Source organism: Terrapene carolina, unplaced genomic scaffold (assembly GCF_002925995.2).
Source record: "Terrapene carolina triunguis isolate 2854851 unplaced genomic scaffold, T_m_triunguis-2.0 Scaffold210, whole genome shotgun sequence".
NCBI lineage: Eukaryota > Metazoa > Chordata > Testudines > Emydidae > Terrapene > Terrapene triunguis.
The window spans coordinates 49,730,037-49,757,798 of NW_020664561.1; the positions used below are offsets into that span (position 1 = coordinate 49,730,037).

The 27,762-nt window shown below is 40.4% G+C and overlaps 1 protein-coding gene across 1 annotated transcript; it reads right to left on the reverse strand.

The window, feature by feature from the left end:
* LOC112115980 (interleukin-12 receptor subunit beta-2) lies at window positions 1-27,103 on the reverse strand. The gene is made up of 15 exons (XM_026655388.2): window positions 27,046-27,103; window positions 25,076-25,291; window positions 23,650-23,764; window positions 22,966-23,141; window positions 22,541-22,683; window positions 21,390-21,534; window positions 17,567-17,646; window positions 12,964-13,183; window positions 11,613-11,801; window positions 10,481-10,582; window positions 10,240-10,395; window positions 5,668-5,805; window positions 3,583-3,670; window positions 1,243-1,342; window positions 1-919 (listed from the first exon to the last, which is right to left on the reverse strand). Exons 1-15 carry the CDS (start codon window positions 27,101-27,103, stop codon window positions 374-376), a joined length of 2,472 nt encoding a protein of 823 aa, XP_026511173.1. The 3' UTR covers window positions 1-373.
* Window positions 27,104-27,762: the final 659 nt, after the last annotated feature.

Here is a 27,762-nt window from a genome sequence, read left to right on the forward strand (position 1 = left end):
CCAGTTAGAGAACCTCTGCTCTACCTTAAAATGGAACTTTTGGCAGTTAATATATAAATATGCTCTGCTGTAAGAACTCTCAACTTCTATCTTATGAACATGTCGCCTACCTCAAGAGCAGGTTCTCATAAGATCCACACAAGAAAGAGGTGCAAAACATGTACTATCTTACAAAGTAAGACACAAAACACAACTCTAACCATGTGTATGTTGTTTAGATTTTACACCTTTCCTTTAAATTACATGAAGTGGATGAGTTGGTACTATCAAACTAAAAACAATTTTGTGATTTGTTCATTTGACTAAAGTGCACAGAACCTGGCCAGAATACAAAAAACAAACAAAAAAAAAACAGACATACAAGCTGGACTGCTTAGTCTGTGAAAGAATTGCAGTCAATTTTTACTGCATCCAAAGTAAGTTTCCCTCCACAAGAAAACATTGGCATCAGAAGAGGAGTTGTTGGGAAAATGGAGAAGGATTTGCATTCAAATTCATTGCTTTCTTCATTCGTGTCCATAATGGGAGACAATATGTTTGAAGGCAAATAGTTCACAGTCATGTCTGTAAGTGGATTAGTAAGGTACTCAGAAACAGTTTGAATTTGCTCTGTTCCCTCCAGTACTACTTTTTTGTACAAGTAAGGCAGGTGACACTTATAATTGTCTCCATCATCTGGTGTGCTGGGGGCCAAAGGTTTGTACTCAGAGTTCTTTTCAGTGGATTCCCGTTTCTCAAAGCTGTTTTCTATTGTTTGCCAATCATGACCTTCACTGTTTTTAATGTTGTTGAAGATGGGTATGTCCTTGAAAGCCACTGGTTCCCTTTGTATGAAGACTTCCTCTACTTCTATAGTTTCAGGCTCTTCAAAACTGCTGAAGTAGCTTGGGAACTGATTGGAATCTAAGTTCAGCTCATTCTGATGGGTGAGGAAAAATATTCATTATTCAGACAGTATCTTCTACCCTGTCAAAATGCAAATAGCTTTCACACAACATCCTTTCTAATACTGCTAATCCTAAAAGTAAGTTTCTGCATTGTCCTTGTATCAGGCTGATACGTGATAATTTTAACAGGCCATAAGATAATCTTAACAGGCCAAAGTAGTTCCCTGCAATCATCCCACTGACCATAAATTCACCCTTTTTTTGTACCAAGAGATTACAGACATGTATGGCCAAAATCATTTTTAAAGTGAGCATGACAAACTTAGTATAAAAATAATTTTGAAAGGTGACTTACCTCTACAGAGGAGTACTTTTTAGCCCATGTCGAGTTAGCTGGGTCTGGAATGGTTTTTCTGTACCATTGAGGTACAAGGACAGAAAGGAGTGAGCATAATCTACAAACAAATGGAACATGTTGGCATTAAAATCACGATTGCTAATTCCTGCAAATGTAATGGCTTCAAACTATAATCTATACATCCTCACATTTAAATCTGACATATTAAATTGGGACACCACACAATGCCAAGATACCAAATAATCAGTCTTTTGCTCAGTGTAGACTGCTTTAGTCTGGGCCAGTAGAAATTCCAGCCTGCCAGTATTTGGTAATTTGCAATTTACCTTGTTGGAACTTGTATTAAAGCAATTTAGTTTAAACTCAATCTGGATAAAACTGTTGTGATGTTGACTGGTAGGTTCTCAAACTCTTCCCTTTGTTAACATCTATGGCTGCTCTCTCAGCTGCGGGAACCTGCCAACCTACACTCAGATGGTTTGCAGACTTAGGGTCTTGCTATATTTATTGCTGCTCCTGGATTCCCCAGATGGCAACAGTGACAAGAAATCTCGTATTCAGATTTCAACTGGCCGAGACATGCACTTTTTCCTCTCTGAGGTGGACTGCACATCTGTTTACCTCAAAACTTGACTATTGCAGAAACCTCTGCCTTGAGTTAACCTTGAAGAAGCTAGTCTGGAATGCAGCTGCTTGACTTGTCAGGAGGGAAGATAAACAGGAGCACTCTTATATCTGTACTCTGCCCCAACTGCCAGTGACTTTCTAAACCCACGTATGACCACATTTAACCCTAATGGAAGATGCATCTAGGCTTTCCATTAGATGGACTTTCAATCTAAACCATGTAAAGTGTACACTAACATTGCATGATGTACACCTCTACAAGCCAATAAACTCTCTTCCCCTCCCTGCTCCTAGTGCTGGGATCTAAAAAAGGGTCCTCGAGCATGTTTTTCTTAGCCCCAGTGACTCTGTGCAGAACACCTGAGAAGGCCGAACTTTCACCTTATAGTGTACCAATAGCTTCTAGAGGCTCCAGTCAGGGATTGGGGGGAGGGGGGAGGCGTGTGTGTGTGTGCGCCCACCCAACAAATAGTCAATTCCTGCCCCCAAAAGCTTAGAATCTAAATTTCTGGCCAGTTCTAGTAGGGATTGTAGTTCAACTCTACATTCTGGGCTGCTGTTTTTATATCCTATCCTAATTTTTCACAGCTGCAAACACTACTCTCGCTCTTGTGGCCAAGAGGGCAAGGGACTGTTTCTGAGACACTGATTCTGCATCATAATTTACCACTAAGTGGACAAAACACTGCAAGTAGCTCCCACCTGTAATGCATCACCTCTGTGATGCTGCTCCCTTAGAAGTATAGGAATTGCCATACTACATCAGACCAGTGGTCTGTCTTGTCTCAATGGCCAACAACAGATGCTTCACAGAAACTCCTGCAGTAAGCAGTAATGGAATGGTCTGTCTTCAGGAAGTTTCATCCTAACTCTGATAGTTACAGGTTGGCTTATGCTCAGATGCATGAGGGTTACATCCCTTCCATAGGTCTTGTTTTCTTAAGAAATCCTTACTAACGTAACACTGGATATTTTTGTTAATCATATAGAGTGAAATTTGCTAAGCTGGAGGCCCAGATAGTGACACTTCTGATATAGCTCCCAAACTTTGTTGTCTCTGCTGTTAGCATTTTGTGGTGGTCACTGAGTCAACAAGCTAGTATATAATCTACTTTGCCTTTTACCTTTAAGTATATCTTAAAAAAAAAAAGTGGCCCCTTCAAGTTTTTAAATGAATTAAATTTGGAAGGTAGCTGATATAGGGAAATCCCTGTGGCATCAAAACTGTTCTGTAGCAGCAGATAATTAGAGAGCTCTTCTGTTCTATGAACTATATTTTGTTCTGGTCTCTAGACATCTATTACTTCCTTGGTGTGTGTTGCTTTATGAAGACAAATCCCTGCTCTTAAGAGTTTTCAGTCTAAGGGTTGGATTCTGTTCTCAGTGAAGTTACCAGGTGTCTCATTTCAATGGGAGAAGGATTAGGTCCTAAGGGTTAAACTTGAAGAAAAAAAAAAAAGTATCCAAGGGGGGGGAGGGGTGCACATTCTCGATTGGTGCATTTCTGAACCTGCATCTATTTACATGTACAAATATCTAACTTTGTGCTGTGTTTTTATTTAATATCATTTATGCAATTTGGCATCTTGTAAATTTCAGGTAAAATTTCAAAGGAGTTTAGAACAAGTTGTAAAAAGACATTATTATACATTCTAAAGAGGAAACTACTTTATTTTTGGAGTTTAGATATGATAAAAATAATTCACTTACGCTTTTTGAACAGATTGCACAAAGCAAATGCAGGCTGAAATACCGAAGAAGATGCAAGCAGCCGAAACAATAATCCATTCAGAAGCACCTGTAAATCCAGCAAACCCATGTTGATAAACAGCAAAAATCAGATTTTAAATATGCTAACTCAACTGTATGGATGGTTGACCTATGAAAGTCCTGGGGTGTGCTCTCTTGCTCATAAACGAAAAAGAACTGAGTACATTTAAGAACTGGAATTTGGCACTGCTGAAATGCTAAGAAAAAAGAGAACTTTGTAAGATGGGGCTCTCCATTGGGCAATTTCACCCAAGACTGATTGTCTAATATATGCAGCCCTTTAACCTTTGTCTTGGGCCACTGCACTTAACATCGACATATGCAGCAAATAAACCTAGAGTCAGTAAGATGGACTATGCTAGTGATCGCTAGGCTAGGCAGAAAAGCTTTTAAACAGTAAATATACTATGTTGTGTCTGTGGAACAATCAAAATTAGAGCTGGTCAGGAATTTTTTTGACAGAAAATTCAACTTCTGCAAAATCAAAATTCATTGGGGGAACATGTTGATTTTGCTGAAGTTTTTAAAATTTTTGTTAGGGAAACTGAAACACACTATTTTGGTTTAGATCGACCCAAATCTGAATACTTCAGTTTGTTGAACTGAATCAAAATATTTCATTCGGGGTCAGTTCAACATGAATCTGTGTCTACGCAGCTGCCACAGTGCCTCATGGGAACTGTACTTGGAGTGCCTCATGCCCCCATTCTCTACAGGCCAGGCTCCCTACCTGGACATCTCCCATGATGCACCATGGCCTCTCCTCTGAACTGCTGTGGTGCATGATGGGAGTCACATAACCACTGTACATTGTAGGAGAGCTGACAAACCAAAATGAAACTTTTTGATATTTACTAATCAAAATTTTTCTGAACTTTCTAGTATATGTGTAAAATTTTGTTCTTTGACTTTCTGTCCCAATTTGGGATGAAAACAAATTTCAAACTAAGGGAATTTCCCATGGGTTTGAAAGTCTGATTCTACCAGCTCTAGTCAAAAAATGTAGAAAGAGGTCTGACTTTGTAACTGGTATTACAGGCATAATTGTGTGGAATACACACACAGGGGGAAACTTCTGAATATAGGAAACCTCTGAAATAGCTGAGAATTACAGGAATTCAGAAATAATACTATTTTATTTATTTACTAGAGTCAGTGGGAATTTTGCCATTCATAGATTCATAGACTCTAGGACTGGAAGGGACCTCGAGAGATCATCGAGTCCAGTCCCTTGCCCTCATGGCAGGACCAAATACTGTCTAGACCATCCCTGATAGACATTTATCTAACCTACTCTTACATATCTCCAGAGATGGAGAATCCACAACCTCCCTAGGCAGTTTATTCCAATGTTTAACCACCCTGACAGCTAGGAACTTTTTCCTAATGTCCAACCTAAACCTCCCTTGCTGCAGTTTAAGCCCATTGCTTCTTGTTCTATCCTTAGAGGATAAGTTGAAAAAGTTTCCTCCCATCTCCTTATGACACCCTTTTAGATACCTGAAAACTGCTATCATGTCCCCTCTCAGTCTTCTGAAATAGCTGAGAATTACAGGAATTCAGAAATAATACTATTTTATTTCTTTACTAGAGTCAGTGGGAATTTTGCCATTCACTTCAATGTGAGCATAATCAGGCCCTACTTTATCCCTAGCTTAAATATGTAAGTAGTAATTTGAGGCCAATGGGACTGTTCACATTGAAGTCTGTGCCAAAACTCCTATTACCTTCAGTGAGGTCTAACACTGCTTGCCTTACTTATGTGACCAGTCCCACTGGACTCAAATTACTACTTGCATATCCTAGTTGTCTCTACAGATGTCTTGTGGGAAGGTGGGCAATTGGAAGGAAAAAAAAACATGCACAATTTTATAACCAGCTGAAAATATCCAATTATTTTCTCTGAAAGGATTAACAGGAGTAGGTACAATCCAGATCTGTGTGAAAGGGCTGGGGCCAGGGATAGCTAAGGTGTCTTTCTGCTGGCTCATCACACAAAGGTCTTAAGATGAAGCTATTTGTTACTTTCTAGGTAAACCAGTTCCTCGTTCCCTATAGGGCTTTCTCCAGCCATGGTTGAAGCTGTCATCCACAAAACGTAGTTCACACCATGCTGCAGGTTTTTGATTAAAAATGAATTTCTGGAAGTCTCTTTATGGATGACTGAAAAGAGAAAAAAAGAGAAATCAACAAAGAATCCAGTGTTTTTATTTCTCTTGTTTAATTCTAAAGAACTGAACCCTCAATTCTCCATCTCACCTTTTCTCCCTCCCTTTCCTTGTTCTCCGAGTCTTGTCTTCACTGCTTTCTCCTACTCTTAGCTACCCATCTTTATTTTTCTTCATAACCTATGCTTTGAACAGGATCCTCCTTCACCAAGTGCCCTGCTTTCTCCTCTAAATCTCTGTGCAGCTTCTTTCATGAAGCTTTTCCAACCCAGATCTCTGTCCCCTTTGCCCTTTTGAATCTGAGTCATTGTCTTGTTATCCTATTTGTCTGAATTAGATCATATGCTGCTCAGGGTAGGGACTATGATTGCCATGTTTGCTAAGCACTATGTATGCGTAAAGGACTTTGTAAATAACCATGTCCTGTACATAAAGAATTTAACAGTACCATTTTCTGCCCTATTCTAACTGGTGTGATTCCTAAATTGTAAAGGAACACTAAGCACAGATTAGTAGTGTTCATATTTGAGCAGCTACTTTTACTTTCTATGGGCTGCTCCTGGAATGAGCTCCAAGAAGGATGGACTCAAAATTCCCATGCAGAGCCCTACTTCAAGTCAGTGCAGCTCCATGTGGTCACAGAAGTCTGCCTATGCAGCATTTGTAATAGGACGGGGGGGGGGGGGAAGGGGAGACAGGTTTACAAATTATATACACCTGTTTTCATTTTCTACCCCAATGATTAAGGCTATGATTCTGCCACAGATGTCATGAATTCCGTGACTTTCCGTAACTTTGTCTGGGGCAGGGCTGGAGCAGCTGTCAGCCCCAGGGCTGCCAGAACAGCTGACTGGAAGCCAGCCCCAGGGCCACTGGACCAACTGACCAGGGGCTCAGCCCCAGGGCCACCAGAGCAGCAGTCCCCCAGTCCACTGGAGCAGCGGCTGGGGTTCGGTCAGCCCCCATGGGGCTGGAGCAGCAGTGGTCAGCCCCTGCCGCAGAAATAGCAGTGGGGCTAGAGCAGCTGCAAGTCCCGGCGGCACTCTGTTTGTCCCTCCTCCCCCCAGCGTATTTTTAGTAAAAGGCCAGGACAGGTTGTGGGCTTCCATGAATTTTTGTTTATTGCCTGTGACCGGTCTGTGACTTTTACTAAAAATCACCTTGATCGATCGGTCCTTCAGCCCTCGTATAGATTGCGCCGATCACAACACATCTTCCTCCCTTCTCCATGTACGGTCATATCTTTTCACAATAAAGTTTTCCCATCTCTTTGGAGGTCGGCCGAGTGGTTGTTTCAGTTCCCATGGGTACCACTCGGCGACAGCTGAAGTCCATCAATTGTCAGTGAGCCTCGCTATATGCCCGGCCCTTCGCATTTTACTATGCCTGCTCTCAACAACGTCTTGCACTCCACTCTGTTGTCTGATCACTTCTTTGGGGATTCAGTTGCAGACTGAAATTCCCAGAATTCTTCTTTCCATTGCCCTCTCTGTGACAGACAGTTGCTGCTCCTCTGACTTCATCAGCACCCATGTTTCGCTGCCGTACAATATTGCTGGCAGTACTGTGGAGTTGAAGAGGCTGGCATGTGTTCCCTTGTTGATTTTTCTTTGGAGGACATCCTTGATAGAATTGAATGCGCACCAACCTGCTTTCTTTCTTCGCAAGAGTTCACCTTCCTGATCGTGGCGCATGTTAATTTCTTGGCCCAAATAGACATATTGCTCAACTTCTATTTGTTCTCCCTTGATCTGTTATTTGGGCTTTTGGCATGGTATCAGACCACATAAATTTCGTTTTAGAGCAGTTAATTTTCAGTCCGACTTGGCTGCTTTTTGTGTTGAGTTCTCGCAGCATTTTCTGTAGTTTGATAGTATTTTTGGCCATCAACACTTACTAAAAATACTGTGACAAAATCTTAGCCTTACCAATGATTCATTACTGGTTTTTCTGAATGTAAAAAATCCCTGCCAGTAGCTCCAAATGGATCAGAAGCCCCCAGATCACAAACTGGTCTGTTCACAGAATTAGGAGCTAGCTAATAGATGCTCATTGAACAGATCCCTAGTGAGTGTCATTTTTAAGCTTTTATTATTTTATTAAACCTCATTAAAATCCCTTTATGGTAGCAAAACTATTCCTCAGATTGTGAACTTGGATGTAAATCAGTGCAGACGTTGGCATGTTTTCTTCTAGACAATAGCTATCTTGTACTGCCCCGTTACAGTAGTACATGAACACCTCACAATCTTTTAATGTATTTATTCTTACAACACCTGGTGAGGGAGGGGAGTACTACTGGCTTTTTTTTTTTAAACTGAGAGGGTGTTGAGGCACAGAGAGGCTAAATGACTTGCTCAAGGTCATACAGGAATTCTGTCAGAGCAGGCAACTGAACCTACATGTCTCAAGTCCTAAGCTAGTGCCCTAACCACTGTCCACCTTCTCTGTGTTAGCTATTTGTGTAGAAATAAACTGCATTTACATAAGGAAGAAAAACAACTTGATAAAGCACAGAGGACAAAATTAAAAACTAAACTTGCTCCTATAAAATTACTTTAAAGGTGAATGAGAGTGTGCTTTCTTTTTTTTGCTTCTTTCCTATATATATATATATATATATATATATATATTTATATTTTTTTTAAAGTTCTGAATGCATTTTGGCAGGAGGCTGTTGGGAGTGAGGGGGAGGGGGTTGGCCTTTGTTTGTTTTTAAGTGTGGAAGTGGTTTTTGCCTTTTTTCCCCCTCTTTCTTAGAAACAACAACTCTTCCCTCTGTCTGTTGGCAGAATTCTTGGATGCCTCAGAAATGTGGACTGGGAGGGTTCTCATTCCATAATGGAGGAGCCAGCAGGCCAAATCCTTATCCAAGAAGTTTTCTCCAATTCTTTAGTTAAAAGGGGTGTTGTTAAAAAAGAAAAAAACCCATAGTTTTAAGCAGTGACTATAAACTGCTTCCACTCTCAGGCTCCAATTCTACAACCACTTACATTCTTAACTTTACTATGTGCTGTCCTATTGATTTCAGTGGAACTACTCACAATAATAAAGTTAAACACATGCATAAGCAACATCAAGGTCTCAATTAGGTTTCGGTTCCGTGATATCTCTGATGCCATAAACTTACTACTTCTCTGGTCACACAAAATACCTGGGTAGATAAGACCTGAATTTCATTTAAAGGAAATCCAAAAAAAACATGCCTTGTAGGCCATCTTCATACATACTTAATGAGCAGAAGACCCATCCCAGCATCATGGAGATACTACAGCCTGAGATTTGTAGCCTTCCCACAGTGATTACTTGACCTAATCATACCCACAGGTGCTGTCAATAAGGAACTTGAGAGCAGAGAAAAAAGTGGAATTTAGGGTTTGTTTTGTTTGGTTACAGTGTAAAAGGTGAGTCTATATATGGGCTGTAGCAGAAAATAGCTGCTTTTTATTACTGATTCTATGTAAAGACAAAGATGTTTAATTGGGCAGGAGACACTTGAGAGATATAGTGTTATAAAACAGTAAAGGACCTTTCAGTTGAAGTGATGAAAGTAGGAGTAAGAAGAACAGAGCATGTGTGGCTGCAACAGAGGTAAGTTTTTTGTTTTTTTATTAGTCTTGAGAACCTAGAAAGAATACAGAAGAATTAATACTATTGTGGGTGTAGTAAGACTTATATTATCCTGCATACAATGATTACTAGATATTGCCTGAAGATTGGATTTTTTTATCCTCGGGATATCACTGGTTAGTGGTGAAAGATCACTCTCACCTCAAGAGATGTTTGTGAGGTGACATTTTGAAAGGCATGTTTGTGTTTTAAGAACTCTGTTGTTGCAGTGCTTGGATACAATTGAGAAAGGAATGTATATGGGTTTGTTTCTTCTGGGAGGGCGTGGTGGATATAGGAATTACAGTGTTCATGGGATAATAGATGACTTGCACAATAAGAAAGTGGTGTGTGTGTATACGTATGTACTGATTAAAAACTTCATTGGTATGTGTTTATCCTGAGTGACTTCTGAGTAAATCTGTTACCTTATCCACTCTATAACTAAAAGGGACTACATCAATTACTGTTAAGTAGCTTTAAGTAGATAATTCAAGGGTAGCAGTGTGCACAGATATCAAATTGCATTAGTTTATTCTATTTTTGTCTTGCTAGTAGAAGTGACACACTTTTAAAAACTGACTCTCCAGTCCCTTCTGCAGATATTTTTAGTAGAGAGAGGCCCAAACCAAAACCTGGAATCAGTTGGCTCCAAACTCTGGGGAAGTTCAGCTCTGGAGCCAAGCCTTGTGGCTTTTGGGCGCATGTGTATCTTTCTAAATGCATTTTTTCCTCTTACCTAGAACAGTGGGGTTCATATTTTCAATGTCCTGTACAAGAACAGGGTTTATGTTCTGCTTATTTTTTGCCAGATACCTACCATAAACTTTAGGGCCTTCCTCTGAGTTTTTCTTCTGCAAATATATATTGTAGCTAGTGATACAGCCCATTTGCTGGTGGCCTGGGATTTCTTCCCATGAAACCCAAACACCATCTCCTTTTACTGCTGCATAAACCTGGGGGCCAGCTGATGGTGCTGCAAAACACAAGATTTTATTTTTAAGGACAAATGTTTAGGCTAGTTTAAACAAAATGTCTCAGACTGAATAGCCAGAGCTTGCCTTCCTGTTTCGAGTATCCTCTAGCTGAAGCCACTTGTCCAGCTCTGTTCCTATAAAGTGCAAATACGTTGATGTCATAGCATACATCATGCTTTATGTTCTCTGAAACGAGAGAGATCAGATATGTGGTCAATTGAAATATTAACACAATTACCTAACCATCTAAAGTGGAGACTAGGCTTCAATTTTATTACATATATTCTTCAAATTGAGCAAGAGGCTCTTTATGTTCTCCTCTCTGGCAACTTTGCATCATCTCTCTGTTTGTGTAAATAGCTTTCACAAACATTAAAGCTAACAGTCCTGAAGACTGAAGTCCTTTATATAGCCATGGAGTGGGTATAGCATGAGTCACCACAGTGGAAGAAAAATCAAAAGTCTGAGCAAATCTCTTCAGCCATTTTTGAGTAATGGGAAAGCAGAGGAGGAAACAAGCTGTTACGCAGGTCACAGTTTTAATATATATGATTGATGGCTGCTATAGCAAAGCCAGATTGGAAGCAGTGCCAGCGATGGCCTCCTATCCCACATTCAGAACCATGGAATATGAGCACCTCCCCACTAGAAGGGTCTCTGGGGGTTGTGAGATGCTGCTAGTAACTCACTCTCCTTCTGGAGAGTACAAGATAGTAGCATGAGCTTGCTGGTTGTTTTCTGGTCTACTCCAGAGACAGCAGGGTCCTTACTCCTGACAGGCCTAATAAACCAACAAGGTACAGTACCAGTACAGTATATTGGAAAGACTATTTATAATAGTAATGAGCAAAGTACTACTGCCTAGATAGTCCTTCAGCATACTTTGTACTGATTCTAAGTTCCCTTGTTAATCTGTTTCAGTGTTCAAACTTTGTGTAGCACTGTTCTTAAATCATCTGGAAGGGACTACTACTTATGGAATGTGAGAGAACTGACACAGAACAGTCCATTTACCAGTTACAAACATATAAGGAGTCACTGACAGTCTAACCTAGCGCAACTAAGATTATTACCTAGTAGCCACTAACTATTTTTAAATGCTTTCAATACTGTAACTGTTCAGCTTGGTCTAGTAGAAATTAACATTGAATCAGATGGTTCCTAACACAAAGCTTCCTAATTGGAAGGAGAATCCACTTCTAAACTGTACAATTACCTGATATTATTGTGGACAAATTGGATGCTGGAAATTTTATCCAGTTCAGATGGGGTTCAGGGCTACATGTCTCTGCCCATTCCACTATATATCCATTGAAGGCTGCAGATTCAATGGGAGGCGCCCAAATGACAAAGATGCTGTTATTCCCCATTGGTGTAACAGAGATGCTCTGCGGAGGAGGTAAATCTTAAAAAGGAGAAAAAAAAAACACACAAGTTGCCTGTAACACTCCCTTAAACAATATCACTTATTTGAATCTGTTACTCATGGTCTGTTGTATTTTGACTTGGTAGATTGGATATGTGCAGTTGCTGCCTTTCTTCATCTTAGTGCTACACAGTGTACAGAATCCTTCATCAGAGAGAAAAGCTCTTTGTGCTAGTCTGATTACAACTAAGCTGCTAAAACGGTGGGGTTTGTTTGTTGTTTGGCTGGGTTTTTTTATTGCCATCTTGCATCATGGTACAGCAACAGGAGCACTGCTACCTTTACTCCTTAATGCCCATGGTCTTCACATGGTTTCTACCTACCAACCATTCTAATAACACCCGTGCTTCCACCAAGAGTCTGGAACATGTCTGATCCACATAAGTGTAAAATTTTGCTTTCAGACACAGGGCCACATTACTCTCTTCTGCAGGAAAAAGCTGTGGGAGGGAAGTTGGTGACAAAGGTGGGTTAGTAAGTTGCTATCTACCACTGAAGTATGACCATGCCACATATCTGACCTTGGTATAACAAACATGGTTGAGTTGTGTCCACTCAGCAGCTTTTTTCACAATACAGCCATGTATCGACTGTCTCTCTCCATCTTAGGCAGCCTAAGTAAAGAGGGCCTATATCAACCCATTCTCAGCAGCTGATATGCCATACTGTCTCAGTTGGGGAGAGAGTGTCTAGAAATAGTAATGCAGAGCAGAATAAGCAACACGTGGAGCAATGCACCCTGTGAATATCCTACTACAAAGTTAGGACAGGGCCCACTAGTGGATCCTATTGATAGTTTAAAAATAAGCATTACTCCTGGGCTACAAGAAGGCAACTATGTGCCAGCCTAGGCTGTAGAGAAGGATGAAACCTGGCTAGTTGAGTCCAGCTGCTGAATATTAACCATGATACGTGGACACAATGTGCTTAGAGCCAATCATATTGCTCATTAATTACAAACTCTGACAAATTATTAGCAGAGACAGCAAGCTTCATAAGCACTAATCGTAACTGTATAAAGAGGTAACAGGGCTTTGAATGACCTCTAACTTAAAAGCTGAATACTTCAGAACACAGAGTTCTGCTCTGTTCAAAAGCAAGAGCCAATATTTCTCGTAACTCAAGCAGTAAAGGTGTTTACCTAAAATACTCAGATCAGTAATGATGGACGTTGGAGATGAGTTTCCTTTTGAATTATGAGCATAGATCATTATGTTATAATCCACCTTGGGGAGGACTCTAGTGAAGTGGGTTTGTGTGGTAATGTTCACATCTGTCGTTCTAGGACTCTTCTGGTTTAGTGCTTGAAAGGTGAGTGTGTAATGCAGGATCTTTCCTCTTGCTTCTGACTTGCTCATAACCTACAAAGAAATATACTTTATTACTTTTCCCCATTATTTTCCTGGCAAGATCACAAATATTCAAAAAAAGGAATTTGCCAAAACTGTTAAGAGCACCTTGCACTAGCACCGTTCAATTGAAATTAATTAACTGAAGTGCTTCAAGAGACTTTGGAAAGTTTTCACGTCTGCTCTTTGATAAAGATGTTGTTAACTGTCTGAGAACTATACAACTTACCAAAAGCTATGGCTAGTAGTTCACAGGAGCGTCTGGTGCCTTTACAATAGCCTGTGCATAATGCATGTACAGTATAAAGGTTCAATATAGTAATAATTAAACTCAACAGAAAAGGTACGATACCTAAAAAAATTAGCATAAAAGTATATGTCAGCAGAAGAGGCTGTAATAACTGATGAGAAATCCTGTCTAGAAAAAGTCATGAATTCAGATCAAATATTTAGAATATAATGGGGGAGTTATTTGTTTTTATATACATAAAGGCTTTTCATACTCAAGATGTACCAGAGCCTTCTCTATAGTAACACTTTGTTTCTGATAATTCTGTAATTATGAAACATGCAGCAGCTCCTAAAGAATCACCATTGGATGTTAGAAAATATATTATGAAGACTGGAGAAAGTTTGAGGATCCTGCCATTTCCACTCCGTATCAAAAACAGCAATGAGCTCTGCCAGCAGAGACAAACAGAATGAGATGCCACAACCCCTACTGTTGAAGGGAAGTGTGCTGGTGCAAGCCCCATCTACTGATGGAGAGTGCTGCAGCTACACTGACCTAGAATCCTCCCAAAGTAGCATCAGGCTTGCAAAGGCAAAAAAAACTGTAACAAAAACTGAGACTTCAATAGTACTTTTGTTATGTACCTGCTATCTTCTGTTTTTTAAAGGATCTATTTAGATGGCATAGGCATATCTTGTTTTTTTTTTTTTTAATTCATATGCAGACACTATAGCGATCAAAGGGACACTACTCTGTAGCTAAGATACCAAATACGACTTACCTTAAATTTACAATCTGACAACATTCTCTAGTTCACTCATTTTTATTATTGTTCATAAGCCCATTGCAATTTATACAACAAAATATATAGCAAAGAGATGTTGGCTGAAGTTCTATGGCCTGTGTTCTACAGGAGGCCAGGCTAAATGATCATCTAATGGTTCCTTCTGGCCTTAAAATCTATGCCAAGATACATACTAATTCTATGGCAGAGAACCTTAATTAATTGCAAAACTTTTAGCTCATAAATGAACTATTTGAGGTGCAATTATACCTTTAAGGAAAAGTCCTAGGGAACTCAATAAGGCTGTACAGACTGTTATAGGTCTTATATCCCTGCTCCAGGATTTTATAGGTTGGTTTCAAATGATACAGAAAGGTTATCATTCTGTTAAATAACTTTTCCTTAAGGGAAATAAATATATAAAACTTTAATCCAGCTTTCCCTCTCTGTAGAGGAGAGGGATGGAAAGCTGGTATTTGTGGGACCTGTGGTAAAACAATGGCTTATGTCCTGTGTGGTGGTTCCGTGGAGGCTAACGCACTTTGTTTCCCAGAGCTGTCTCTGTAAACTAACAAACCTGAGATCAGCAATGTTGGTTGACTCCATTCAAAAACCATGAAAAACAATGCACTTATTTGCTAGATAGCTTTGTGTGCATTTAAAAAAACCCACTGTGTTTTTGCTTCTGCTCAAATGCATCTTCTACCAAGTAGCTACACGTAATTAAAGTAATGCTTATGGCTAGGGTTTTCAAAAGAGTTTAAGGTCGTTAGGCACCTAAATCCCATTCAATCAAATCAGTTCACTGGGAATTGGTTACCTAACTCCTCCTTTGAGAACCCCCATTGCAAAGTTGTGCCATTCGCTATTACCTTAGCTACACTTCAGTGCTGAAAGGATCTTTTTTTGTGAGAAAATGATTCATTAGATCAGGGGTTGGCAACGTTTGGCATGCGGCTTGCCAGGGTAAGCACCCTGGCGGGCCGGGCCAGTTTATTTACCCGCTGACACGGCAGGTTCGGCCGATCGCGGCCCCCGCTGGCCGCGGTTCGCTGTCCCGGGCCAATGGGGGCGGCAGGAAGCCGCGGCCAGCACATCGCTCGCCCGCGCCGCTTCTCGCCACCCCCATTGGCCCAGGACGGCGAACCGTGGCCAGTGGGGGCCGCGATCGGCCGAACCTGCCGCGTCAGCAGGTAAATAAACTGGCTCGGCCCGCCACAGTGCTTACCCTGGCAAGCCGCATGCCAAACGTTGCCGACCCCTGCATTAGATGCTGCTATCCGGGGCAAGGGGAGAGGGAGGTGGAAATCCTGTCACTGAGAAATATAAAGAAGAAAAATCATTGCTCATGTAAGACCTGCAAAAAGATATTCTACCTGTGCTCCCTCTGCTGTGGAAAATTACTAATGAACACCATCTTGGGACGTGTGACGGTTCTGGAAGCACTGATTAGAACAATAGAAATAGTAATTCCTAGATCTGTCTGTCTGCCTAATACAATGAAAGAAAATAGATTCTTGTGTCACCTCGTATACAATCTCTATGTTGTAAGTTTTTATAATATGAACACACTACACATGGGCTATAGCTTGTCCATTAAAGGCTCGATTTCAAGCCCACTGTCCTCCATGTAGTCTTTCCATACAAGCCAATGAGCTTTGAATCAGGGCCTAATTCAGACTCTCCTCTGACGACAGCTGGGAGAGCTGTCATTTCCTGGAAAAAATATACCAGCACATCTTTCCTCCTTTCCAGGAAGGGGTATAGTCTGATCTAACACTTCTCTCGTGTGCGTATATTCCTTATGAGAATAAAGAATTGGAAAAGAAACTCAGGAAATCAGAACGACTTCAAGAACAACTGCTGTGGCTACTCATCGTCACTACTGTGGTCTGTCACTAATCTGAATGACAAACTATCTGTTTGTTCAGTGCTTTTCACATCTTCCACATCTTGCTTCAGACCCTCAAGATACCTATATTAACTAACTCAGCCACTGTTCCTTCCAATACCCATTTCACGATGAGGTAACATTTTTCTGAATCAGACAGCTATTTATAGTAATAGTCCTCTTTGCTAGAAAATGATACTCATATCAACAACTGTCCTTTAGTAACCCATTTTCACTTCCTTTCTACCTCTGTTCTAGAAACTGGAGGAAGTACAGTAACACCCTAGGCATTATTTGAAAGCTTATTTAGACTGGTTAACTGTGACTCCTTATCAGAAATTAGCAAGTCAGCAGTGGCACTTCATGTTGGAGAAGGTCTGAATATATTGCTTTTAATTAGCAGAAGCATATTTGTTGTGACTAGAAGTAGCAGCTGCTGTGTCAATAACTTACCAGATACAAAGAAAGTGTTACTTCTTCATATAACACAAGAACCTGGGAGTACCCAATGAAATTAATAGGCAGCAGGTTTAAAACAAACAGAAGGAAGTACGTCTTCACACAACCTGTGGAACTCGTTGCTAGGGTAAGCTGTGAAGGCCAAAACTATAACAGTATTAAAAAAAGAACTAGATACACTCATGGAGGACAGGTCCAACAATGGCTATTAGCCAAGATGGTCAGGGCTGCAACCTCACGCTCTGAGTGTCCCTAGTCTCTGATTGCCAGAAGCTGGGAGTGGATGACAGAATGGATCATTTGACGATTGCCTGTTCTGTTCATTCCCTCTGAAGCACCTGGCATTGGCCACTGTCGGAAGACAGCATACTGGGCTAGACTGGACCATTAATCTGACGCAATGTGGCCATTCTGATGTTCTTAAATTTTGAAATGCCCCATGAAACTTTCCGCATTTTAGAAGATCCTCAGACTAAGATATTATAAATAACACCACAAAAGGTATTTCAAAATGTCTTCCCCACAGCAGGGTTGAAAGTTGAAATGTTGGGGAGGGAGATGAGAACATGGGTATTGTGTCTCCTATCTCCCTGGAAGAAAGGGGGAAGTAGTGATGGAGAGCATCCTTTTTTAAAGGAAAGGGGTGGGAAACCATAGCTGGAACACTTTTACTCCCCTGTATCAGGTACTGCTACTCCTACTCCATCCACTGGCAGGAAATGTTGGGACCCCAAAAACTCTTCAGCCAGGAACTGGCTCCCTCTTCACATTCCCCTGCCTGGTGAGTCTTTGCTGCACTGATCAAAGAGGAGAAGAAAACTCACAGGTAGCTGAATTTCCTCTACTCCTTGGTCTGCTCTCTTAAGAAAGGGAGGCAAGGAGGTAGCTCTCTTTCTGCTGTTAGCAGGGGAAGCGGAGCTGTGTTTTTCCTTGCTATAAGCCCTTTCTCTTCAAACACATAGTAAAACACAGTCCCTGCTTCAAACTTGACTATATACTTTTAAATTCCCTAGATTAGTAAAATCTTACCTTCCAAAAAAGAGTGATATTCTGTGTTTGGGAGTCCATATCTTGCATTATGTACCAGACATCTAACAACCCACTTGGCACTGGTTGGGGGAGAAAAAATGTGTAGAGTTTATGACTGCACTTTGATACAAATCTGCAAAATGTTGAAAGGTATGAGGGAAAACAAAACTAAATTGAAATAGAAATGTTTTTTAAATGGCACAAAACCATGCAGCCTGGAATCCTTGAAGGGACCCTTCTGAATTTTTCATTCATGTATAGTACTTAGAGGCTACAGTGAGAGGCACTTTAGAAATGTTTATAGATGAAGGACAATATAAGTACTAAGACAGGTAGGTTATGTTAGTGGTGTGATTAAGTACAAAGAGAACAAGATTCTAGAGCATCCATCCAAACCATAAAACTCAGATACATTCTTAAGGCTACATCCTGCCATCATTCAATTTATAACAGCATGCTAACAAGATCAGCTGCTAATAGTTGCATAAAACTTGGAGAGAGTTAAACCATTTCAGCACTAAAACAATTAACCTTGTGGTTATGGCACAGCACTCAGGCACTGGACAGTTTTTTATTCTTACCGGCTCAACGTCTGCAAACTTTTCTGTGGCTACTCAAGACAGATCAACAGCTCCATAGATAACATTCTGGTAGGGTTTTTCTTGTATGATTTATATCTATTTGTGACTTATTTCTTGGTAGAAAGAGCACTAGATCTAAGCTCAATGGAAATATACTGTTTCTTATTATGTTACTGAAAATAATAAATGTTCATAATGAATAAGTAGGGATAGGATAGAGGGACCTAGACAAATTAGAGGATTGGGCCAAAAGAAATCTAATGAAGTTCAACAAGGACAAGTGCAGAGTCCTGCACTTAGGATGGAAGAATCCCATGCACTGCTACAGACTAGGGACCGAATGGCTAGGCAGCAGTTCTGCAGAAAAGGCCCTAGGGGTTACAGTGGACGAGTAGGTGGATATGAGTCAACAGTGTGCCCTTGTTGCCAGCAGACTGAGGGATGTGATGGGTGAGGTCTCATCTGGAGTACTGTGTCCAGTTTTGGGCCACACACTACAAGAAGGATGTGGAAAAATTGGAAAGAGTCCAGCAGAGGGCAACAAAAATGCTTAGGGGGCTGGAGCACATGATTTATGAGGAGAGGCTGAGGGAACTGGGATTGTTTAGTCTGCAGAAGAGAAGAATGAGAGGGGATTTGATAGCTGCTTTCAACTACCTGAAAGGGGGTTCCAAAGAGGATGGATCTAGACTGTTCGCAGTGGTAGCAGATGACAGAACAAGGAGTAATGGTCTTAAGTTGCAGTGGGGGAGGTTTAGGTTGGATATTAGGAAAAACTTTTTCACTAGGAGGGTGGTGAAGCACTGGAATGGGTTACCTAGGGAGGTGGTGGAATCTTCTTCCTTAGAGGTTTTTAAGGTCAGGCTTGACAAAGCCCTGGCTGGGATAATGTAGTTGGGGATTGGTCCTGCTTTGAGCAGGGGGTTGGACTAGATGATCTCCTGAGGTCCCTTCCAACCCTGATATTCTATGATTCTATCATTAGTGGTGTCAAAAGTTGTAGTTAGCCCAAAGAAGAAAAATGTTCATGAAAGACCTTTTAAGATTTAGCAGAAATATCTGATAAGCTTTGCCTAAAGTTTTTAATAAACCCACAGTAGCAAAAATCAAGCAAACTGAGTGTGAAGAAAGGCCAAAAGTTGGTGGGCAATGTGCTCAAGTACTTCAAAATCAGAAAGAAGTAGCAAGATAAGAATAAAACTAGTAAAACAAAAGATACTACAGACTGGTTCTTCAAAACTGATTTCACTAGTGTATGCTGAAAGAAAAACACCACAACTCAAATAAGCACAAATTGTTACTAATAACCCTAAAACAAAAGCAAGGAGCTCATGGACAAATCTGACTGGAATGTGATTGGGATTGCATGCAAGGAGGAGATAAATCCTTAATATAAGCAATGCTAAGAACTCTTGCCCTATATCACCTGTAAATCTCCCACAACTTTATTAATCTTAGCTAAAGGAGGGGGAAAAAGTAGGATTTAGTTCTCCCAATACTAAGCACTATTAGACGGTGAGATGGGGGGGGGGGGGCGGTTCAAAGAATCAAAAATGAATTTATCAAACTCAAATATTCCTCCTTCAAGGCTATTTTCACATATATCCTATACAAGGTGCTTGAATGAACAGAAATTCCAGAATGGTGCTTAAATGTAACATGTCCCATGGCAGGACCAGACCCTATAGAGACTTGAAAATAAGTAGCTTTTTAAAAAATTCATTCTGATATTAAAAGCAGAGCTTTGAATTCTGCACATTAGTTATTTTAGGTAGTAATGGAGCCATTTTGTACCTATGACTTCTCACTCACGACTCCCATTGAGATCAGTTGGAATGAGGCTAGAGCATACTTGCTGATTAGTTTGAGATTCTTATTTCACGTTTAGCTGGGAAAAAGACTAAATGCTCCTCCCCACCCTAACTGAAATCCTAACATTTAACTGAAATACTATAGCAACCCAACGTGCGTACAAAGGGTTACAAGAAGGAAATTGTTAGGGGGGAGAAAAGTTCACACTTCTCTCTTGCATCAGTCAATGTTTCATACAGAAACTGATGCTGTCAATGGTGGTAAATTGCATGAGTCATAGTAAAATCCTGTAGGTTTTATAATAACTTACAAATATATCAAAGATATGTGTAAGATCAAAGGAGTTGGTGCCAAACTAACACAACTTTGAGAGACAAACTTCTGAGAAGTTTTCTTCTTTAAGAAGAACTGAAAAGCCTGTACTATGTGATTTCATGGGGGTAGTTTGAAGTCAAGCAAGCAAACACATGACCCGATAGTGAGCATCACACATCTTATATTAGAGCTGGCACAAACTGATTAATACCAATTCTCTTTATGGTCTTACTATGTGTTCCTGGAAACTGTCACCTATTCCTACAATATGGAATAGTGGCAACATCTCCTGTTCACCTCATACTTTACTGTGTGTTTGATTGTCAGAACACATGGCCAGATTCTGCTCTGTTACAACAGTGTAAGTCAGAAGTGACTCCACTGACTTCTGGATAGAGCTGTTGGAAAAACGTTCTGTTGGAAAATTTCTCATCAGAAAATGCCAATTTGTTTCAATCAAAATGTTCCACAGAAACATGTCAAGTTAGTTGAAACTGACAACAGAAACCAGGCAGGTTTCTAATGGAAGCCTGCCTGGATTTCCTGCCACCATGCTGAGCCTCCCAGCAGCCCACCTGGTAGGCTGAAGGTAGTGGAGAGCCTGAAAGTCCTGGCTTTCAGGGGTGCAGCTCCTTGGCAACCTCTGCTCCCAGGCTTGTGGCTCATTGGCAGTCCGGGCTCTCATGGTCCCCAGCTCCAGGGCAGTATGTCAGGCAGATGGCCCCAGAACCAGGGCTTCCAGCATTCTTAGGAGCCCTGGCTCCTGGGCTCCCTGCCTGTGGGCTCCAAGAGCCTTGGAAACATTTCAAAAAGATCAAAATGAAATAATATTTCAGCTTTTAATAAACAACATTTTTGGAATTCCTGTTTTGCAGGAAACTTCAGAAATTTAATTTTTGTTCCATTTCCAACTGAATTATTTTTTCCTGACATTTTGGAATTTCCCAATGAACAGGAATTCCAGTTCCCGACTACCTCTACTTTTGGATTTACACAGCTGTAACTGATGGTAGAATCTGCCCCACACTTTGCATTTATTAATATTAAACTCTTCTCAAACAATTTCTAAATAAGTTAGACAACGGATTAACGTGGCAAACTGCATATTTTATTACCTGCTTCTGGAGTCTGTATTCGAAATGTGCTCCAGTCACTCCACATTCCTCTGTTGGGGTGAAATTTGCAGCAAACCTGAAATTCATACTCTGTATGTGGCTTCAGATCATGTAGATTATATCTTGTAGAATTTAAAGTTTCAACCTTTAATGGCATTAAAGCATATGTAATGTTAAACTTAAGAGGAAATACTTCATTCAGTCTTTAATACTCTGAATTATGGATAATTTATATTCTGCCTGAAGCCTGTACTGCTACCCAGGGTTTTCAGAACCCAAAGCAGTGGTAACTTAACGGTCTTTTTTTTATGTGGTGTCAGGAATAAATCAATGGGGACAGCTCCTCTGTTTGATAAATAACTGGTAAAAACAGAAATATCAATTTGGGAGTTACAGTACCAGCTATCCTCATGTAGCAAAAAAAATTAATACAATGCTTAAAACCAATGGCAAACTAATTCAGTGCAACCCTGAATAACCTTTTCAAAAAGAAAAGTGTAATGAATATTTTGGTTTGCAGTTTTCCAACAAAATTCTATAGTTAATAACCTGGAGATAACAAACTCTTCCATTGTTCACAAATTCTGTCCTCAATACTTTATATGATTTCTACTTTTTAAAAACCCTATTATGTTTATTTGAGGTCCGACTTGGATCCTGTTAAAATAAAAGGAAAAACTTCTATTGACTTCAATAGGAGTTGGATGAGGCCCTTCTTCAGCTTAACAAGCGTGGTAGTTTATATCTTGTAACTCTGAAAGTGTAATAATTTTCTGGCTTTTGCTGAGATGCAGCAAGTTACTTAATACATGTCTGAACACAGGGCTATATCAGACATGAGGGCCGTGATCCTGAAAAGACTCAAATGAATATTTGACTTCACTGAGGTTATTCATATTCATAATATTAAGTACATGAATACGTTCTTGCAGGATTAGGGCCTCACATGCAGAAAACTTCAGACCAAAGATGGTGTTTATGATGGACATTTAATTTAAAGTTAATTTCCGATATGAATTATTGCATTATCCTAAATTTGGTGCCAACAAGAAGAGATGCAAATTTGAAGAAATAAAACCTGGTAAAAATAATTAAACAAAACCAAACATCAGTGACCAGCAACTTCCTTTTTTTCTTGAAAGAATTATTACCATATTCCAGGAGTGACTGTTAACCGGTCGGTATCTTAGTCTAAAGCTTTGTGTCTGTTGTTGATCCTGCCACAAGACAGTGCAATTTGTTGCAGAAACGTTGTCAAATTTCACTAAAATATCTGTTGGAGAATGAGGTTTCACTAATAGTAAAGACCAAAAAAAAAAATAAAAATACCAGTTAGATATGCAATGTGATTAGAAATTGTTGTGTAAGATATGATGGAATATAAATTTCAGGTAAATTTACACTGGGTCGCTTCTTTATTTATATTGCTGTTACTTAACAATAAGAACCCCCATCCAAAGCTCTAGGTGTCTTTGGCAACCTTTTGAAATTTATTCACTAAGGCATATATTGGTATATTCGACCTCTTCTAACCAGCTCCCTAGATCTGCTCATTTCAGAGACAAGTAACACTTACCTATGTCTATCAACATGAATGTAAAGGGTAGGGAAGAAGCATTTCCTAGTCTATTTGAGGCAGCAACTACAGCTGTATAATTGGATTCAAAATTCAGCTTGGTCAGATTCAGTGAGCCGTATTTAGGATTCATACTTTCTTCTGCAAAACGTAAGCATTCTGTCTCATTTGTTAGCCTAGAACAAAAGAGAAACCTGTGATTAAAATCTTCAACACACACTCTGTGGGCCAAATCCTCAGATGGCGTAACCGAGCAGAGAAAAACCTGCCCTGGACCTATATTAGGACGCTGGACAGTTTGAGAATGTTCCCTAGGAAGGGGCAAGCTTAAGCAGCTGTTTAATACCAGTTCCAGTATTAAACATCCAGATTCAAGGGGGAAGCATGTCTAGAAATGGGGTGTAGTCCCTGCACACTGCCTAGCGCAGAAGGTGCTGAGGTAATGTGGTGCAGTATCTGCGGGGAAAAATGTGAGCTGAATAGTCTACTTATGCAACTAGACTCACTTTCATGAACTTGAGTCATATACTGTCTCCATTGTGCTTTTTCCCCAAATAGTTTAAACGTAAGCCAACTGACTTTTTTGGATCCTTAATAAAAAGAAATAGGCCTACCAGAAATAGTAAGTTTTCAAGCTATTATTCAACTGTAGGCTAAAAAGAACCTTGTCCATCAGTTACTTACTGTACCACATAGGTAGTGTCTATGTGAGTAAGTCTTCCTTTATCCCAAGTGCAAGTAAGGTTCCCATCTCTTCCATACTGAATACAGGATACATTTCCTGGCTGGTCTGGAGGATCTGAACAGACACTCTTGTCAATATTTGAGGTAAACACTGGTAACAGAGGTATTAAGAAACCCTCTTCTAAACAGTCTTGAGTTTTGTTTTGTTGCCTTTGTTTTTAAAAACAAAGAGTTCAGGGTTCAGGCTGTCTTTTAACCTAGCTCTTTTATGGGAGACTGGCTTTTTACTTACTTAGGCTACGTCTTCACTACGGGGGGGGTCGATTTAAGATACGCAAATTCAGCTACGCGAATAGCGTAGCTGAATTCGACGTATCGCAGCTGACTTACCCCGCTGTGAGGACGGCGGCAAAATCAACCTCCACGGCTTCCCCTCGACGGCTCTTACTCCCACCTTCGCTGGTGGAGTAAGAGTGTCGATTCGGGGATCGATTGTCGCGTCCTGATGGGACGCGATAAATCGATCCCCGAGAGGTCGATTTCTACCCGCCGATTCAGGCGGGTAGTGTAGACCTAGCCTTAGAAGAACAAATTAAAGCCTCAATTTCGGCAAGCTGTTTTCATGGGCTGACCACTGTGCGGAGCCCCAGTGAAGACAATAGGATTCCACATAGACGCAGGGGCCTCAATGTGCACATCCTGGATAGGACTGGGGCCCAAAAGGCTGCCTACAGCAACCGATGACTGTTCTTAAAAAGCTTTCTTTCCCCATGAGACATAAGAGAGTATTAGCTCCCATAGGCTACTGGAAACTCTGTGGGATTCCCATTGCACAATTTCTTATTCACACTAGGATTCATAGGGGAACTACTTGGAGTTTGTGCTCTGAATCACAAATCTTGGGGATCCACTGGAAGCTAGATCCATCTATGCCGAGACCCTATGTCTGCATTTTGGGGAACCCTGCACCCTCCACTGGAGCAATCTGTTGGGGATTTTTCCATCTACCACTGCCTTGGAATCTTCTGTCCCCTTCACACTAAAAGCGGCCTTCCACTGAGGAGGGTGGGAGAGGCACAAACATTAATAAAGCCTCATGTAGTATTTTACAAAGGGGGAAGGGCCACTGTGTTTACAGTGGGCTGGTGATGCATGTGTCCAACCCCTTCCCAAAGTAAAGCATATGATACTACAGTGGTGAATGCCCACACATGCATGGGGGGAGATCAGTGTATGGAGGACCCCTGAGGCACAATCTGGCCCAGAGTAAATAATTAACTAACTCTGACTATAATAACCTATCCATCACCCAATGGACTCACTAAAGTAGTTATCCCACTACCACTTTGTGATGTGCTTCTCAGAGGTACATCACATCTGATACCCTAGGAAGAAAGTGTTAGAATAGGAAATGGCTTCTCCTTACTTCCAACATAGATGTCAATTCCACAGATGATTTTTCCATTCGATTTACATTTGCAACTAAATGTGTGTCTTCCATATGCAAGGACCATTTCAGAATTATTGAAAATTAGCTCCTTGCATTGTTCACCCTGTTTTAGCCGGCACGAGAGGGTAATGTTTGATCCAGGAAGGACTACCGAATCTGTGCTAGCAATCATGTCTCCTCTTTTGCAATTTTCTACAATACAATGGGAAAAACAAACTGTATATATAGCAACAAAGAGTCCTATGGCACCTTACAGACTAACAAATGTATTGGAGCATAAGCTTTCGTGGGTGAATACCCACTTCATCAGACGCCTGGGTATTTATACTCACATGATCCCTTCTTAGAATGTGCAAAGCCTTTTGTTTGAAATTTCCTAGAAATGTATCAGTATTTATTGCAAAAATTTATAAAAGGGGTGAAAAACGGTGCAAAAAATTAACTTCAGTTTTTTTGGGTAAATATCAGGGTTAATATTGGGGGATAGGAGGACAGAAAAAAAGCAACAGATTACTGAGCTGCCATCTCTCTTTCCGCAGTGGGGAGCTGGGTCCAGGGAATTCTGTCACTTTTCTTTTTAAGGACTTGAGCACTGGAGTGCATTTGTATGCGCGCACATCATTCACTACATTGCCTTACTTTAACAGACAGCATCACATTTATACTTAGATTAATTTATTATTAACACAAACACATTTACCTAATGTAATGGATTGGATTTTCTTAACATAATCAGTATTTTCATGTTGAGTGGTCCAAAATTTGTGTAAAAGTGTTTGTTTAAAAAAAAAAAACAACAAAAACAAGTAATAGCTTTACTAAAACTTGGGAATTTTTGGGAAAAAAATCAGTTATAAACTGAAAACCAAGGGCCTTAAGTATAGAGTATTTTACAAAGCAAAGGAGAATCCTCCACCAGTATAATCCTCTACCATAATACAGTTCAGAACTCTGGATTATGATTTGTGCCTGGCACTAAATTTTCATCGATTTAAGGGACATCATGAATGAAAGCCAACCTACTTTCTTACTGAAAAAGTACAATCCAAGGAGCCACCTGAAAGCAGAACTTTATCTTCTCTTTTAACAAAAAACACTATGCATATTGGTGAAATAGCAGCAATCATGCCCCTATTGAGGTGAATGGTAAAACTCCCTCTGAATTCCATGGGAGATATCCCTTATTTTCCTTTTCATAGTTCGTGTAGATGCAGGGATAGGCAGGTGTAACACCCAATTCAAACAGAGATGTGCATATACATTTGATGTTGCTCAGTGGCCCTGGAAAATGATGGAGCAGCATTTCTATTTATTTGTTAACCTAGTCAGCTCTGTCTATTTGGAAATGGATTGTATGCAAGATGTGCCTCTCAGGTAACCAACAGCAAACCTCTAACTTTAAATAAATAAATAAATAACTTACTAGCAGTTATTTCCTGTAGTAGCCTTGAATTCACACATCAAACAGAAGTGAAACTTTAGTTATATGCAGTATAAACAAATGAAAGTGAGTTGCCAATGGTTGCATGTATTGGCTCTTATCTTGTGCACCATTTGGTTCTGAAAAGTGCATTCAATGAACACCAGCCTGATTCTCCAATGCCTTGAACTCTGTAGGGTTGTTTACAGTTGTGCGCCATGGGTGTAAAATGCTGCCAAATCAGAATAGTAGTGTCATACATCTGCTATGACCAGGTGTAAGTGACAAGGCGCAAGGCAGCAGAGAATCACATCCATTATTCTTAACAGCGTTATCCAATTAACTGAAAATGATTTTTTTTTTTTAATAATAAGAAAACAATCCAGGCAGGCATCGAAGTTACAGTAGCGCGACCCTCTGGAACTTTAAAAAAAAAGGAAGGCATTTTCCAACAAAGCACTCAAAGACTGAAGGAGAAACAAATTAAAGTGTTCAAGATTTTCTAAGCAAAGTTTCTGTAACTTACCTGTTACTGCTTGTACCAAACACCAAATTGCCATGTGCACAAGCCATGTGGAGAACATTTTGCTCTCTAAAGTGAAATGAATGCCCTGTTTTTAAAAATAAAAAACCATATATTAAAATACTCCTGATGTTACAACATCTGCAACTCAGAACATCCAAAGATGCTTGTTGCAATATTTAATAAAACAAATAATCCTTTCACACACACGGATAAATTGTGGCTTACTGGAGGCATTGGCTAGAGAGCTTATTGACTGCTTCTGGCAGGCACTGTATCCATGGGAACATATGGACTAAGTGTGTCTCCTTCCACAGCACTTTAAAAGGATATAGCATATGCTTTTCCCACTCCACCAATAGTCCTCCTTTACCAGCCCAACAGTCTGAAAAGGCTATGTGGAGGTTAGCACCACTAGCAAGTGCTAGCCATAGTAGTGTTTATGGTTAGGAACCACAAGGACAGACTGTGACTAGCCCCTGTGCAAAGCAGGCGTAAGGGTCCCTGTTCACATCTTACTCTCTTCCCCTTTCTTCCACTACTTTGTATATCTGAGCAGGATTAGTCATCCAGTACTTCTTAAGGGTGACATTACCCAGCTCCCTGGAGTTCTGCCATATTTTAGTCCTTGCACAGCTACAAGGAAGAAGACCTGCCAAGTAGGGGCACTCTGCAACCCTTGTGTGCTACAGAATTAAACTCCGCAATTTTCCTGTGTAG